The 16,220-nt window shown below is 49.3% G+C and overlaps 1 protein-coding gene across 1 annotated transcript; it reads left to right on the top strand.

Moving 5' to 3' along the window:
- TBL2 (transducin beta like 2) lies at positions 1-7,786 on the top strand. The gene is made up of 7 exons (XM_077777856.1): positions 1-165; positions 1,843-1,973; positions 2,209-2,393; positions 2,873-3,024; positions 3,363-3,489; positions 3,789-3,941; positions 4,169-7,786. Exons 1-7 carry the CDS (start codon positions 39-41, stop codon positions 4,629-4,631), a joined length of 1,338 nt encoding a protein of 445 aa, XP_077633982.1. The 5' UTR covers positions 1-38; the 3' UTR covers positions 4,632-7,786.
- The last annotated feature ends 8,434 nt before the right edge of the window (positions 7,787-16,220 follow it).

The following is a 16,220-nucleotide window of genomic DNA, read 5'->3' as shown; positions in this document are numbered from 1 at the left end:
GCGTAGTCAAAGGCTGAGGTGGCAGCTGCCGTGCAGACATGGAGCTGCCGCAAATGCCGGAGCTCATGGACCTGTCGCTGTTGCTCGGACTGCTGGCCCTGATGGCGACCGCGGCGGTAGCGTGGGGGTGGCTGCGCGCGGAGAAGACTTGCAGCCCGTCCGCTGGTTAGTGGGGTGGGGGCGAGGGGGGCGACTCGCGAGGACCAGGCTCCTGGCCTCCCAGTGATCCGACCTGCGGTTTGGGGGACCCCGTGGGCCTCAGTTTCTCCTTTTGTAAAATGAGCTTCGCTTTACGAGACGAGGTGCCAGCTCGCCGGGCTGGTCGCGCCCCTTCTGGAGAACTAATTACAGCGTGGGTCCGGCGCTGCCGCTTTCTCGGTGGCCGGGAACGAGGCGCTGTCCCGCCGAGCCCCAGCGTCTCCCCGGGGTTGCTGCGAGAGCCCTTGTAAACTCGCCAGCGCGCGTCTTGTTCGTTATTTTAGGAAACTGGAGAGGGATGAGGGGAGACGGGCACGCATTTGTTAGTACTCCGATTCGTTCCCCGACGTGAGCAACATTTATTAGAGTACGTAGTATCTCAGTAGGTTTCGGCGACTTTTCCTTTAGGGAGTACACTGTCGCGTAAGGGAGAAGAGCATCCGCATACGTAAGTGACAAATACCCTGTAATAGGTTTCATAGAAGAGGTCAGCCCTAGCAGCAGGAAACCCCAGGGTGGGAGTGGTCAGCCCTGCTTTTTCGGTGGGGAGGGGACAAGGAAATCTCTGAGAGTGGGAAACACGTGGTGTGGGGTCTTGAAGGATACCCCTCTCGGAGTTTGGCCAAGGAGGGAGGAGGAGCATTGCTGGCAAAGGGTACATGCGTGAAGGCAAGGAGTTCGAAAGGGCGTTTGGTGTGCCCTTCGGAGAGAGGAGGGCGCTTGCCCAGCAAGGCTGGAGCTGGCAGGTTGTGGTGGTCTCTATATGAGCCTCAGGAGTTTTTTTCATGTACGAATTGAGGAGCATCTGCAGTAATCTAACACATGCCCACTTTGCACCTGATCTGACTTTCGAATTAGCTATTTTTTAAAAGTTTTTTTGAAAAAGAGCACGCGAGGCGGCGGGGGTGGGGGTGCAGAGAGAGAGAATCCTAGGCAGACTCCGCACTGTCATCTCAGAGCCGGACATGGGGCTCAAACTCACAAACTGCGATATATGATATGAGCTGATCTCAAGAGTCGGGTGCTCGACCTACTAAGCCACCAGGTGCCCCTAAAGTAGCTATTTTATGCAAAAGTGACTGGCACCATTTCTGGTACAGGGTAGGTACTCCCTCAACAGGTATTGACTACCTCTCATCCCTGAGTTCTTTCTGGAGTCCTCTGAGCCTTCAGTGCTCGTGTTGGGTACTCCGCTTCTCTTTTTGTATGTATTATCCAGTTCTCACAGCTTCTCTTTAAGGAAATCAAGGCCCAGAGCAGTTTAATAGCTCGCCCAAGCCCAGGACCACCAGATTTGGTAGGCTGTGCACATTATTTCCTACCTAGGGCTGTCTGGCCAGGGATCTGCCCTTGGTTGGCTGGGCTGTGCTGCTGCTGCTGCAGAGAGGCCGCCTTTTCTAATTTGCCTTGAGGTGCTCTGTGGACTAGCAGCAAGCAGTCTCGTCAAGGTCCCTCGTGGTAGAGCTACAATCCAAACCCAGATTGATTCCAAAGCCCTGTTTTTACTCCCATCACTCTCTCTCCTCGAGCCTGCAGCCCTGGCTGCCTGGCTCTCGCTGCTGCTTCAATGCCTGGCTAATCCTAGGTGGTCAGAAATGCTTGGTGAGTGAGTGAATGGGTAGATGACACAGCCCTTCCTCATAGGCCAGAAAGCAAATGGGCTTCCACTTGACAAGTCCTTGAGATCCAAGAAGCAAAAACAGCATCAGCGAATTCGCAAGGAGAAGCCTCAGCAGCACAACTTTACTCACCGCCTCCTGGCTGCAGCGCTGAAGGTACGTGGGTACCCATGTTCAGCACACATACACAAAGGCTCACACCCCCCACAGGCTATTCCTTTTTAGTATTCTGTACACATGACAGACCCTGCTGCCTCCGGCCAAAATCGGTGGGGCTGCCCCATCCTGTCCGCTCTGGTCATGCCCCATCAGCAGCTTGGTGTTAATCCAGGCAACAGACTCCATCTGCCCCAGGGGTCCCTGTTCATACTTCCTGCAACCCTTCCCTTAGAGCCACAGTGGGAACATATCTTGCATGGACTTTAGCAGCAATGGCAAGTACCTGGCCACCTGTGCTGATGACCGCACCGTCCGTATCTGGAGCACCAAGGACTTCCTGCAGCGGGAGCATCGCAGCATGAGAGCCAACGTGGAGCTGGACCACGCCACCCTGGTGCGCTTCAGCCCTGACTGCAGGTGCGACAAGGTGGAGCGTCAGCTGTGCCTGCAGAAGCCAGGCCCAGGCTTCTGTCCTTCCCATACCTGACTCGGGATAGCAAGGGGGGACCCAGGTTCTCCCTGGGGGTGACAGAAAGACAATTGGACAGCCCGAGCACTGCCTGGGCTCCCTGGAGGTCTGTGTGTTTTACACAGCAAGGAAGCAGAGAGGGGAAGATGTATTCCTACTTGGGAAGTACCAAAGCCTGGCTCCAGATTAGTCTTGGAAGCTATAATGGTTTTCCAGACTCTAGTGAGAAACTGAAAGAGCCAAAGCTGTGAGAGTTCTACCTCCTGAGGAGTAGTAAGAGGTTTTGGAACCAAGGGGTTATGTTGCAGGGCCAGACTGGGGCACGAAGGAAGACCGTGATTTTCCTCAGAGCCTAGCACAGAAGCTGTCACACACACAAGCCTCCGTGTCCAGAGGAGTGAGTGCCTTGTCTGCTACCTATTTCTAGAGCCTTCATCGTCTGGCTGGCCAATGGAGACACCCTTCGTGTCTTTAAGATGACCAAGCGAGAGGATGGAGGCTATACCTTCACGGCCACCCCAGAGGACTTTCCCAAAAAGCACAAGGCACCCATCATCAACATTGGCATTGCTGACACAGGTAAGAGGCATTCAGAGGACGGAGCTTACCTAAGATCAAGGGAATAGTGCCAGTTATTTGCTGAATGAGTTAACGCTGCCTGAGAGTCATGCTCAGCCCTCGTTTTGACAAAGGGACTCCATCTCTGGGTTCCCCTGGAGTCCAGGAGTCACAGAAGGTCCCCAGGGGAGGCAGGTAAGATTCATGGTCTGCAGCACAATCCTAGTCTGTGGTGACCCTTGGCCCGGGAGGGGAGCATGGATACTTGGGGCAGCAGAGACCTTCGTAAATGTCTGCTTAGGGGATGACATTTGGTCAGGTCATTGACCTCAGCTCACGTCACCCTCCTCCCCTCTCAGGGAAGTTCATCATGACTGCTTCCAGTGACACAACTATCCTCATCTGGAATCTGAAAGGTCGTGTGCTGTCTACCGTCAACACTAACCAGATGAACAATGCCCATGCCGCCGTATCCCCTTGTAGCAGGTGAGGAGGGAGGGGCTTGGCATCTGGGGTGGGTGGAAGGCATGGCCAGGAACAGAGCGGGGCACCAGATTCAGATCGTGGAAGGAGCAGACCATGTGGAGTCACGTGTGGTGGGGGTACCATGTGTCTTCTAGCACGGCCACGAGGACAGACTGAGGTCATGTGTATAAAAGCAGTTTTTAAAGTACAGTGTTATTTAGGTAGAAGATTGTTAACTTTCTCGGGAATGCGGTTTAGCGGGTTGGCAGAAATGAAATGCCCTTATGATGAAGTTGTAAAGGAACCTGGTTGTGTGACAGGTTTGTGGCCTCATGCGGCTTCACCCCGGATGTCAAGGTTTGGGAGGTCTGCTTTGGGAAAAAAGGGGACTTCCAGGAGGTTGTGCGAGCCTTTGAACTGAAGGGTCACTCGGCCGCCGTCCACTTCTTCGCTTTCTCCAATGACTCCCGCAGGTGAGTGAATCCTCCCTGACATCTCACCAGTGGCTCCCAGCCCCTCACGGCGAGCAGGGCCTTTTTTGCCTGTCTCTGCAGCAGCTCTGAAGTGGGTAGAGTGCCCGGCCCTCAGCAGAAAGTAGACCTGGCCATGCACGTGGCTTCTTAGCTGGAGCCCCTACTGCCGTCCAGTGCCCTCCCCCCCGGCGTGCGTTGGGGCTAGGGCTGTGATTTTCCATGCGCAGGATGGCCTCCGTCTCCAAGGACGGGACGTGGAAACTGTGGGACACAGACGTGGAGTACAAGAAGCAGCAGGATCCCTACTTGCTGAGGACAGGCTGCTTTGAAGAGGCGAGCACCATGCCGTGCCGCCTGGCGCTCTCCCCTGACGCCCAGGTCTTGGCCTTGGCCAGTGGCAGCAGTATTCATCTCTACAACACCCGGCGGGGTGAGAAGGAGGAGTTCTTTGAGCGGGTCCATGGGGAGTGTATCACTGACTTGTCCTTTGACATCACTGGCCGGCTTCTGGCCTCCTGTGGGGACCGGGCGGTGCGGCTTTTCCACAACACCCCTGGCCATCGGGCAGTGGTGGAGGAAATGCAGGGCCTCCTGAAGCGGGCCTCCAATGAGAGCACCCGCCAGAGGCTGCAGCAGCAGCTGACGCAAGCCCAGGAGGCTCTGAGAAGCCTGGGCGCCTTGAAGAAATGACTCTGGGCCCGTGTGGCAGGAGGGGTCTGGCCCCGCCGCCCCTGCTGCCACTTCTCTTCCCAGGTACTCCTCAGCTGGAAGCCTTTTTGAAGGAGTCTTCTGACTTTCTCAGTGGTGGCTCCTCTCTCCTTTTCTTCATTGAAACTATTCTTGCCTACTTTGATCTCTCTCTCCGTCTCTCTCTCTCTCTCTCTCTCTCTCTCTCTCTCTCTTTCCCCTTGTCCGTTGTGACTCCTGGCCCGACTTGACCTCCCGGTCTAACGACCAAGGTGCTTCTTTCTTCTGGGCCCAAGGGCTGGAATCTGTCTTCACTGGACGCTGAGGGAAATGGTCAATTGGAGAGAGAGGACATGGCCTTTGACCTTGGAGCAACACACCCTGGTACCCAAAGGAGTTTGCAGTTGTGGAGGCAAAACCTAGGGGACCCCTGAATACTAACCAGCAGTTCTGCAGGGGTTGGAGCCTGGGATAACTTCCAGTCAAAGAACTGTGGGATCGTGTCAGGGAAGGGCTAGTCTTAATCTAGGCGAAGCTCCGAACTCCATCAAAAAGTAATTAAGGGATCATTTGGTGCCTCAGTTTTTTTTATTTGAAAAATGGAGAATAATCCTCTCTCTTGACCTCCTTACAAAGATGTTGTTAACGTATGCACATGTAAAGTCCCTAGGTTTGGAAGAAAAGTGGAAAAGAGTAGTAATATACGTTGTCTGTTGGCCGATCTTGTTTATTAACAACGAGGTAAAATGGGACTTTGTGTGCTTTGAAACTAAATGAAAAAGAAACTCGTCCTTTGGGAAGGTGAAGTTTCTGGAACTTGATTATACATTTTGAATCTGGTTGTGTAAAGGAATGCTAGAATTCCACGATAGGACTCCTCTCTGCAAGGAGATTGTATTCTATCTGAGGAAACCTTTTCAGTTCATCAAATATTTGAGTGCCTGCTCTGGGCCCAGCACAGCACTAGCACTGGAGATGCATATGAATAGCACATGATCTCTGCCATCAAAGATGGCTAGTGGGAGAGAGGTGCACACGGCTATTTAAGTGCTTTTTGTTAGTTAATCCATAGCTGTAGAAGGCTGTTGGAAAAGTCAAGGTAAGAGAAAGGATTGAATCAAGTTGGAGGCCATGGATCTGAAGTTGAAGGGACAGAGTTGGTAAGAGATGAGGCACGTTCTGATTTTTGGATTCGAGACTGCTTGGATGTGGGAGAAGGGAAATGAAGATCTAGGAACGCTTGCGTCTTGGCAAAATGTATTCATCCGAAATCCCGTTCTTGCCCTCGGTCCCTACAATGGGGGCCTCTAGACATCCCCTTGACCAAGGCACAACCTTGGAGTTATCCCTCATGACTCCCTTTTCATTTATCCCTCTGGCCCACTGGCACTACTCCCATCCACTCCATCAGAGAATTCTTTTGGTTATACTCCAGATTATCTCCTGAATCTGCTGCTCTCCAGCTTTTCTGTTACCAGCCTGGCCCTAGCCACTGTCCCCTGCTGGACTCCGGTAATCCAGGATAATCCAGCCTTCTTGTTGCTTTCCCTGCTTCCTCTCTTGCCTCGTTTAAATCAGTTCCCTACATCTGCTTCAAAGAGTGATCTTTGAAAAATATGAACCAGATCACATGATTCCCAAGCAAAAGCCTTCCAAAGGTTTCCGGTTGCACTTGGCATAAAATCCAAAATTCTCTTCATGGCCTTTAAGGTCGTGTATAATCTGGCTTCTTCCTTCCCCTGTGATCCCGTCGCCACTCTCCCAGCCACCCCAAACTTGCTGTTATTTGCTTTACGACCAGGCCAAGTTACTTCCTGCCCCAAGTGGAACCCGTGCTGGTCCCTCTGCTTGGAAGCATTTTTTTCTGATCTGTTGGCACATTTGTCATGCCTGTCAGAATGCATTTCTCTGTTTCAGTTAACACTTGGGAGAGACCCTCCCTGACCACCCAATCTGAAGTAGCCCTTTCCACCAATCCTATCACTCATTTCACATAAGCTCATTTTCTTTCTTTCCCATGACATCCTGCTGTGGTATCTGAAATCATCTCGTTTGACTGTTTACTTCATGGGTTTCATCTTAAGTGCTTTTGTCATCTTAAGTGCTTTTGTCAAGGAGGAAACGCAAATGCATGAATTGGGCCGCAGTTGCCTGGGTGTGAGACAGTGGGAGATGTTCAGAACTGAAGTCCTCTTCGGGGGCAGGGTGGGGGGGGAGGAGCTGCTACTTATTCAGGAATCCCACAGAAGTTGCCTGTTTCAGAGGAGCTAGAAGTTGGCAACTTGTTATAAAAAGGCAAAATTAAACACTGCGGACCAATCCAAACCCTAATGTGGGCCAGTTGCAGCCCACCAGTCTCTCATTGGCAGCTTCTGGATTGTTCATTAGCCCACGGGAATGTGAGCTCCGCAAGGGTGGAATCTTCATCTATCTTATTTGCTCAGTATCCCAAGCACAATCCTGGGAACAGAGTAAGCACTCAGTAAATATTGAAGTCAGATCGGGGGCAGTTAACAGATATTTCTGTACCCTCTGTATGCACCCTTCCGCTCTCAATTTCCATTGTGGTTTTTTATGCTCCTGATAACAGACTTCTGATTGATAAAGCTGTGTACATGGGTGCTGGTGAATATTTGCTTTCAGACGGTCAGAAGAATGAGGCTAAAACCCTTCTTTGTATATCTCTTTGGCTCGGGCTTTACTCTCACCGCGTATCCAGGAGAGAAGGGACCAGAGTATGTTGAGTTACTGAAGTCAGAAATCTTTGGTTCCCGGTTGGGCCAGGTCACTTACTGACTTGAGACCTTGAGCAGGTAGATCACTTGGCCTCTCTGAGTTTGTTTCCTCATCTGTAAAATGGGAATAAATCCTGTCTGGAGGGCCTCACGGGGCTGTGAGTCTCTAACGAGATCAGTGAAGCACTACAAAAAAGTCAACACTGAGACTTCCTGAGGACACTGCTCCTCTCACTAAAGATGAGGCTGCTTCTCTTGTAAGCATGGAAAACAGAACGTATCTGGATATTAACATAAAACAGAGGTCGCCATGTTTTTTGATCCAAAGTGTGTGTGTGAAGGCGGCATTAATATTCTAGTATCACTATTTCAACTTCTGTGGGTTTGCAATTTTTCAAAATAAAAACGGGGAAATGTTTAAAATGTGGTATATAGCCTATTTTTATCAGCCATCAAAAATAGAAAAAAAAATTTAAACCACGAAAGTGCACATTTAAAGGCCTATTAATATTGTCTTGGTCAATTTCCATCGAGGTAAGAAGGGTCTTCATATTTAAGATAGTTCTTTAATTAGAGACAGAGGTGAGTAGAAACCACATGCTGTCGTGATGAGTTATCAGTGATAGTAGTTTATCTCGGCGTTATGATAGGCCGGACATTGCCCCAAATTGGCCACGTTNATAGAAAAAAAAATTTAAACCACGAAAGTGCACATTTAAAGGCCTATTAATATTGTCTTGGTCAATTTCCATCGAGGTAAGAAGGGTCTTCATATTTAAGATAGTTCTTTAATTAGAGACAGAGGTGAGTAGAAACCACATGCTGTCGTGATGAGTTATCAGCGATAGTAGTTTATCTCGGCGTTAGATAGGCCGGACATTGCCCCAAATTGGCCACGTATCTAGAAACTTAATAATTTGGGGATTCATGTGCCTCGCTACACGATTCCAGATATAGGAGTCTCCTTGGCAAACAAGGCTTGGTTTCACACCCAGCTTTTGAGGCTGAGGTGCACGGATGGCCACACAGGTTGGCATTTGCAGAATCAACCATGACAACCAAAAGCATGATTCATACACACAGCTCTAGTGTGTCTTCTGAGGTTGTGAGTCTCAGATTGAAGATTTCCAAGTCTTCATCTCTTCAAGCTGCCAACTCATTCCAGAATTCGAGGCAGTTGGAAAATGAACGTGGTTTCCACTTGCTTCCTATTCTGCATGCATACCTGGTTTTGAGTCCGTTTGCATTTTCTCCATCACATCAGTAATGGCTAACGTTGAGAGCTAAGCATTCCCCATCAAATCACTCATTTTTGCCTCGGCTGTTCCCCTGGTAACCACATCGTACTCTTTATTTGGTGAAAACTACTTCCCTGACTCTTAATCCACATGACTTACAGCGGATAGACACAGACCCTCTTTGGTGAGCATATAACCAATCATCGGATCTCTGGATTTTGCCAGCTCTTTAGAAAAGTGGTACGTTTAATTTTCTGCAGGGATCGCTTAGTAACTAGGATGTAAGCTTATGACCATGTGTATAAAACTGCCCAAGAAGGAAGCTAACCCAGGAAAGCAGGGCCAAGTAGAGACCACGTGCTGAGGATGCTGCCGAGGCTGCCGGATCTGTACATGCCTGAGGTTTCTACTACTGGACTTGTCAGTTGTAAGAACAAAAAAGTCCCGTACTTATGATTAAGCCCATTTGAATTGGGTTACTCCTCCTTGGAACTGGAAGAGCCTTAACCATCAGTACTATTAGAGTGTTGAAGTAAATTGCCCAAGGCACATTAATAAATGGCACACTCAGATATTTTGGTTTAGGCCTGTCTGGTACTGAAGTACATGCCTTTAGCCATCAGGCGCATCCCCAACATTTGTAAAGCCAGAGGCAAGAATGCAGATGGAGACCCACATGCCATGTCTTAATGTTTAAAAGTTCGAAATCCAGCCGAGCCCAAATCTGTTCCATCCTCCTACCTTGACATAACATTCTGGAAGGCCAAGTGTGAATTTAGAATTCTCAGAATCCGGTCTCTGCCACAATGTGGTGTCACAGCTGGCCATCCCGTGGTCTAGGCCTCCTCCCTTCTCTTCCCACCTGGTTCTTTCCCACATTGCGAGGGGAACCCCAACTCACACCTTCCCGAATGTCCTTTTGCTGCAGACCACCGCACCTTGGCCACCCAGCACTTGGGCCTTAGGGCGTTGTGCCATGGGGCAGCACTGCCTTTGTGAAAATGGACCCATGGAGAGGCTTCCTTAGGTCCCAGAAGCGGGTTTGGGTCACTTTGACAGGGATTCCAAGGTGTAAGGTCTAACCTGACCTGTTGTCTGATGGGTGAGCGCTCAGTGTCCACATTTCCCTGGTCCCACAAACCCTGTGCCTCGTGGGGAGGGGCACGGCAGGAGGAGGCTAAGACAGGTCCCCCCAGAAGGCATCCTCTTGACCCACACTTCACACTTGTTAACCACACTTGGTTTTTGCCTACGGCTTCAAGTTCACCCACCTAAGCTCTCCTTAACCCATCAGAACTGAAATACAGTATTGTGTGTTCCCAGGGGGTCAGCCAAGTATGTCTCATAGTACTTCTAGAAGTTCTGGATATGTGGAAGCAGCCCTGTATATTCACCGGTATCTGTAGCCTGATGATGGCTCTCCAGTCTCCCTTTCAAGATCTTCCGAGTATCCCAGAGAGCAGCTGCAGGCGGGCTACCCATGTGGAAGCCTCTCCCATCTCGATTGTTCCTCCATCACATCCCTGGATCGGGCTGACAGGAAGGAAGCCGTGCGCGGAGCTGAGCACCCCAGCTTTCTCTCCTAAACTGATAGAGCCTTTCCTCCTCCTGGTGTGGATGCTGTCATGGCAACCTGGGCACTCAGCTTCTCTCTTGGACGTCTCAAGCTGCTCACTGGCTGCCCGCGGGTGCTAGCTGAGTAGGAATTTCTGTTTTTGTAAAAATCTCCGTTAAGTGGATTTTACCCTGCAAAAAATCTCCTGTTTTACCCTGCAATCCCTTTAATTTTCTTTCTTCTCCAATGGCACCTTTCTGCCACAGATGCAACAGGTTTGAGAATAGGGACTACCGTTCCCAGAGTACACCTTATGGTCCAGTGGCTATGCGGCTAACGGTTCATTCCGCCCTCCCAGCACTTCTGAGATAGAAGTTCTAGGTCACAACCTGAGTGGTCCAGTGGGTTAAGTGGCCAACTTCGGCTTAGGTCATGATCTCGTGGCTCGGGAGTTCGAGCCCCATGTTGGGCTCTGTGCTGAGCGCTCAGAGCCTGGAGCCTGCTTTAGATTCTGTGTTTCTGTCTCTCTCTGCCCCTCCCCTGCTCATGCTCTCTCTCTCTCTCTCTCTCAAAAATAAATAAATAAATTTAAAAAAATTAAAAAAAAGTTCCAGGTCACAAATCGTGAATTTACAGCATTGCCAGAGTCACTGAGGAGGCACATGGCCGAGCTGGGATTCAAACCCATGGGGTCAGGGCCCAAAGCTCATGTTCTGAAGGGTCCTCAAGTTGTGGCAGGTGTTGGCAGGTGTCAGAATCATCTGAGACTGGGGTATAACAACAAAGGCCCGGGTCCTACAAAGTTTGGGAATCATGGCACTGTGCTATCCTGCCTTGATTTGGAAAGTTCTTCATACAGGACTGCCTTGCCCGGGGTGTGTCCTGTCCCTACAGGTGAGGAGGGACACTCTTGCTTGTGCCCGGTGGTCATCCAGGGGCCCTCTCGGGCTATCCTGTCCCTACTTGGCACCAGAAATCCTCACCTCAGCTGGCTTAGGAGTTTGTCTTTGGAAACTGCTTTCCTCTCATTACCTCAGACTAATTTAATGGCTCCTTCTTTTCACAAACCTTAACATTCCTCTGCCCTCGCCCCACATTGTGTTGTTATTTATCTGTGCTCTGAAAATNGCCCGGTGGTCATCCAGGGGCCCTCTCGGGCTATCCTGTCCCTACTTGGCACCAGAAATCCTCACCTCAGCTGGCTTAGGAGTTTGTCTTTGGAAACTGCTTTCCTCTCATTACCTCAGACTAACTTAATGGCTCCTTCTTTTCACAAACCTTAACATTTCCTCTGTCCTCGCCCCACATTGTGTTGTTATTTATCTGTGCTCTGAAAACGGAGCCCAACGGAGAGCCAGTCTTGAATAAAAGCACTTTGTCCTCCCCGGGAACATTCCCCAATTGCCCCAGGGCCTCGGGATCCCTGAGTGCTGACCTGAGTGCTCATTCTGGACCCCTCCCTTCAGAAGTGGCCTTTCCAACAGGACCCAGGGACCCTGAAGCCTTTAACCAGCCTGTGGTTTGGGGCAGGTCTTTTAAACTCCCAGAACCTGAGTCTGCTTTAAGAGGAGGGTCAGGGACAGGGATGTCTTGTAGGTTTTTACAGCACACGATACAGGGACAGAGCAAGATGGAGTTCAAATCTATCCGAGGAAGGGCTGGCTGTCACATTCCCAGGGACCCCTCCCTCCCTCCTACCTCTTCATCCCAGCCCCACCCTCATCCTGACCACTTGCCCCAGGGCCGTAGCTTCTCAGGAGCATCAAGGATACCAGCTCCTTTGTTTGCTGAGCTTTCTGTGATACTTGAAGCCTTGGATGGTGTCTAGTGAGTGGATGTGTCTTCATAACTACAGCTACTCCAGCAAAGTCCTGTTTCAGAGACCAGTGTCTTGGGAAAATTGTTGCATAAAGTTTTGGTTCTGTGTTGTCTATTTTCTGCCACGAACATGCACTTTCACAAAACCGGTAAGACCATCACGTGATATATTGAAAGTATTCACAGTAAACTCTCATTACACACATTTTCTCATTTCCTAGCGGCTCTTGTGAGGTAGTAATTATCCCCGCGTTGACGGAAAAACAGGCTTGTTGAGGCTAAGTAACAAGTAAGAATTCAATCCCGGGATGGAGTGTAGAGTTCAAGCTTGTTCTTGATGTGACCCCACACTGCCTTGATCTTGCCATCCAGAGGCAAGTTTCTTGAGGACGGACGGGGACTTTATATAGTCTTAGAGGAGTCTGTCTTGCACCTCTTTCTATTCTTAATGTACCCATGCAAGTGAGCACACAGTTCACTTCATATTTGTTGGCTAACACGATGAACACATATACTTATTGCTCAACAGTTAGCTGACTATGGCCTCCACTAAGCCCATCCACCATGCAACTGTGCTGCCAATGGAAAGCATTCCATTACTTTCTGGGATGACAACATCTTGTGAGTTCACACACTGGAGTGGGATTCTCCCGAGGACTAATGGCTCCTGAGTGAGGACATTGTTAAGGTTCTAGCACCAGAAGATTAAACTCTGGGGTTTGGAGACTATAACCACCCTGAGCATCTTCCAGGATTCAGTTCACCTCCATCATGTCCAGACAATTTGAGCTCAAGGCACTAGCTACCAGGAAGCCTTCTTGCCCATGAAGTAAGGGTGGGGTGGGGGTAGCTACAATCCACCAGACCCCTCAGACTTGCCTGCTCCCCTGCTCTCTCTAAGACTTTCTAGAATCCTGGAATCCAGAACCATTGTCTCCTCTTGTATTGATTCTGGGGAATCCGATATGCGAGCAAGGCTGGCGGGGGAGGGGGGTTGGCACTCATTCCGCATAGGTGACAAAATCCAGAGGCCATTGTGATGTTGCAAGATTCAGCAACCCGGGGCGCCTGGGTGGCTTAGTCGGTTGAGCGTCCGACTTTCGCTTAGGTCATGATCTCGCGCTTCGTGGGTTCGAGCCCCGCGTCGGGCTCTGTGCTGACTGCCAGCTCAGAGCCTGGAGCCTGTTTCAGAGTCTGTGTCTCCCTCTCTCTCTGACCCTCCCCTGCTCACGCTGTCTCTCTCCCTCCTAGAAATAAATAAAAATATAAAAAAAAAAAAGATTCAGCAACCCATCCCTTGGTGCTTGTTGGACAGCATCATTGCGTTTCCATCTGTCCAGTAGAACGTTCCCCTTCTCATCTTCTACCATGTCTTTCAGATCCAGCTAATTTAGCAGATCTTAAATGAGTGCTCAGTCCTCTTCCTTGGTATTTACAGATTGTAAAATGATTTTTAGGTTGAGATATAGACATGTACACAAACTGTCCCTATACAGCCAGTGGGTTTGATGGCCCAGGCATGTTTCAGTGGTTTGGGGAGCCCAGAGGCAGGAAAAACAGCAACCATCCCAGCAAACCTGAAGTGAAGGAGATGTTGATGACGGGTGATGATGCCTGGTCCCTGGTCCCCAAGTGCGTATTTCGCCCTAACAAGGTGGCCTCTGCCCTGCATACCTCTGAAGCCTTTTGTGATCTGAAGCCCAGGGCAAATGGGAATTCTTGCTGTGCCACACCCCAAATTTGCCCGCTGTGGCAGAGATCGTTGTGGCTCACCAACATCCATTCTTCTCCTCTTTCTCTTGGCTACAAGGTTAGACGATTCCCAGCCTCTCTTGCAATTAGGTGAGTCCTAGAATGTGTGCAGACGTGATCTACTGAGTCTGGGACTGCTGCTCAAAACCCTCTTGTGGTTCTGTGTTCTCTCTCCTCTTTTCAGCTAGCGGGGAGCAGAGAATTCAGTGGAGACAGTCGAGGCTGTAGATGGATGAGTCAGTAGATGGAGGGAACCTGGGCCCCTGAATGACTCTATGGAGCAAGTCCTCCTTGACCCCAGCATTGTATTGTGACCATGAAAAAGAAATAAATTTGTGTTGTGTTAAAGGCATGGAATGTGTGGGGTTGTTTGTTACAGTGGGTAACCTGTTCTGATTAATACACTTGGTACAGAATGAAGAGGGCCTTACTTTTATGGAGGAAAGAAAGTTGGGAAGGTCTGTTTACAAGAGTTTAGGGTAGTGACAGCTTCTCATTGGCTGAGTATATCTGCTGGGCTGGGCAAGGACAGCTGCCTTCCTGCTGGGCTATGTAGAGTAAGCTTCCTCCTGTTTAGGGTCTGAGCCATAGTGCATTAAAAACTCTCCCTTGAGGGCTTCCTGACTCTATTTTTTAAATATGTTTTTATTTATTTTTGAGAGAGAGAGAGTGAGTAGGAGAGGTGCAGAAAGAGAGAGGGAGACACAGAATCTGAAGCAGGCTCCAGGCTCTGAGCTGTCAGCACAGAGCCAGATGCAGGGCTCAAAGCCACCAACCACAAGATCATTCATGCATTTAGATTCATGCATTTAGAAGTCGGACACTTAACCGACTGAATCCCCCAGGCGCCCCGACAGGACTGTATTTCTTACAGCTCTGGAGGATGGGATGTTAAACACGCTCAAGGTGCTGGCAGATTGGATGTCGGGTGAGAGCATGCCTGCTGTTCTATACATGACCATCTTTTTGTGTCCTCACGTGACAGAAAGTGAGCAAAGGAGTTCTCTGAGGTCCATTTTTTTAAAGTTTATTTATTTATTTTGAGAGAGAGAGAGGCAGAAAGAGAGGGGGAGAGAGTATCCCATGCAGGCTCTGCATTGTCTGCACAGAGCCTAATGTGGGGCTCAATCTCATGAACCATGAAATCATGAGTTGGACACTTAGCCAGATGAGCCACCCAGGCGACCCTCAGGTCCCTTTTATAAGGACATAAATACCATTCCTGAGGGGTCTACTCTCATGACCTATTACCTCCCAAAGGTCCTGCCTCCAAGCAGCATCAGGAGAGCAAAGGTTTCAGCATAAGAATTTTGCAGGGTCACGTGCCAAAGGGGAATTGAAGTAGCAGTTGGAATTCTAGGTTGCTAATCAACTGGCTTTAAAACACGGAAATTATCCTGGATTATCTGGGTGGGCTCAATGTAACACAGGGATACAACATCTTTAAAAGTGGAAGAGCAAGGCAGAAGAGAAAATCAGAGGGATGGCAGCATTGGAAGGACTCAATCTGATATTGCTGGTTTTGAAGATGGAGGAAGGAGCCATGAACCAAGGAAAGTGGGCAGCTTCTAGAAGCTGGAAAAAGAAACAGATTCTCTGTCAAAGCCTGTAGGAAGGAATGTACTTTAATCTTAGCCTAGTGAGATCCATGTGAGACTTCTGATCTACAAGACGATTCACTTGGGAGACTTTAACAGCCCACTTACCTCAATGGACAGATCATCCAAACAGAAAATCAATAAGGAAACAGTGGCTTTTTTTTAAATTAATGTTTTTTATTTATTTCTGAGAGAGAGAGAGAGAGAGATAGTGTGTGTGTCAGCAGGGGAGGGTCAGAGAGAGAGGGAGACATAGAATCTGAAGCAGGCTCCAGGCTCTGAGCTAGCTGTCAGCACAGAGCTCAACGTGGGGTTCAAACCCACTAACCATGAGATCATGACCTGAGCCAAAGTCAGACGTTCAACCGACTGAGCCCCAGGCGCCCCAGGAAACAGTTGCTTTGAACAACACATTGGGCCAGGTGGATTTAACAGATATGTTCAGAACATTCCATCCTAAAATAGCAGAATATACATTCTTTTCAAATGCACATGAAATGTTCTCCAGGATAGATCCCATAGGCCACAAAGACTATTCAACAAATTGAATTCAACAAATTCAAGAGGATCGAAGTAATTCCGGGAATCTGTTTTGACCACAATGCCATGAAACCAGAAATCAACTGCAAGAAGAAAATCTGGAAAAAGCATAAATATATAGAGGGTAAATAATTGCTACTAAACAATGGGTCAACCAAGAAATCAAAGAGGAAATTAAAAAAAATACATGGAGACAAATGAAAATGAAAAGATAATGATCCAAAATCTTTGAGATGCAACAAAAGCTGTTCTAAGAGGGAAGTGTATAGCATACAGGTCTACCTCAAGAAACAAAAAGAAATACAGGGTTGCCTGGTTGGCTCAGTCGGTTGAGTGTCCAACTTCAGCTCAGGTCA

This window comes from Crocuta crocuta, unplaced genomic scaffold (genome assembly GCF_008692635.1).
Source record: "Crocuta crocuta isolate KB4526 unplaced genomic scaffold, BGI_CrCroc_1.0 scaffold217, whole genome shotgun sequence".
In the NCBI taxonomy this organism is placed as follows: Eukaryota; Metazoa; Chordata; class Mammalia; order Carnivora; family Hyaenidae; genus Crocuta; species Crocuta crocuta.
This window is presented reverse-complemented; position numbering and strand designations above follow the sequence as displayed.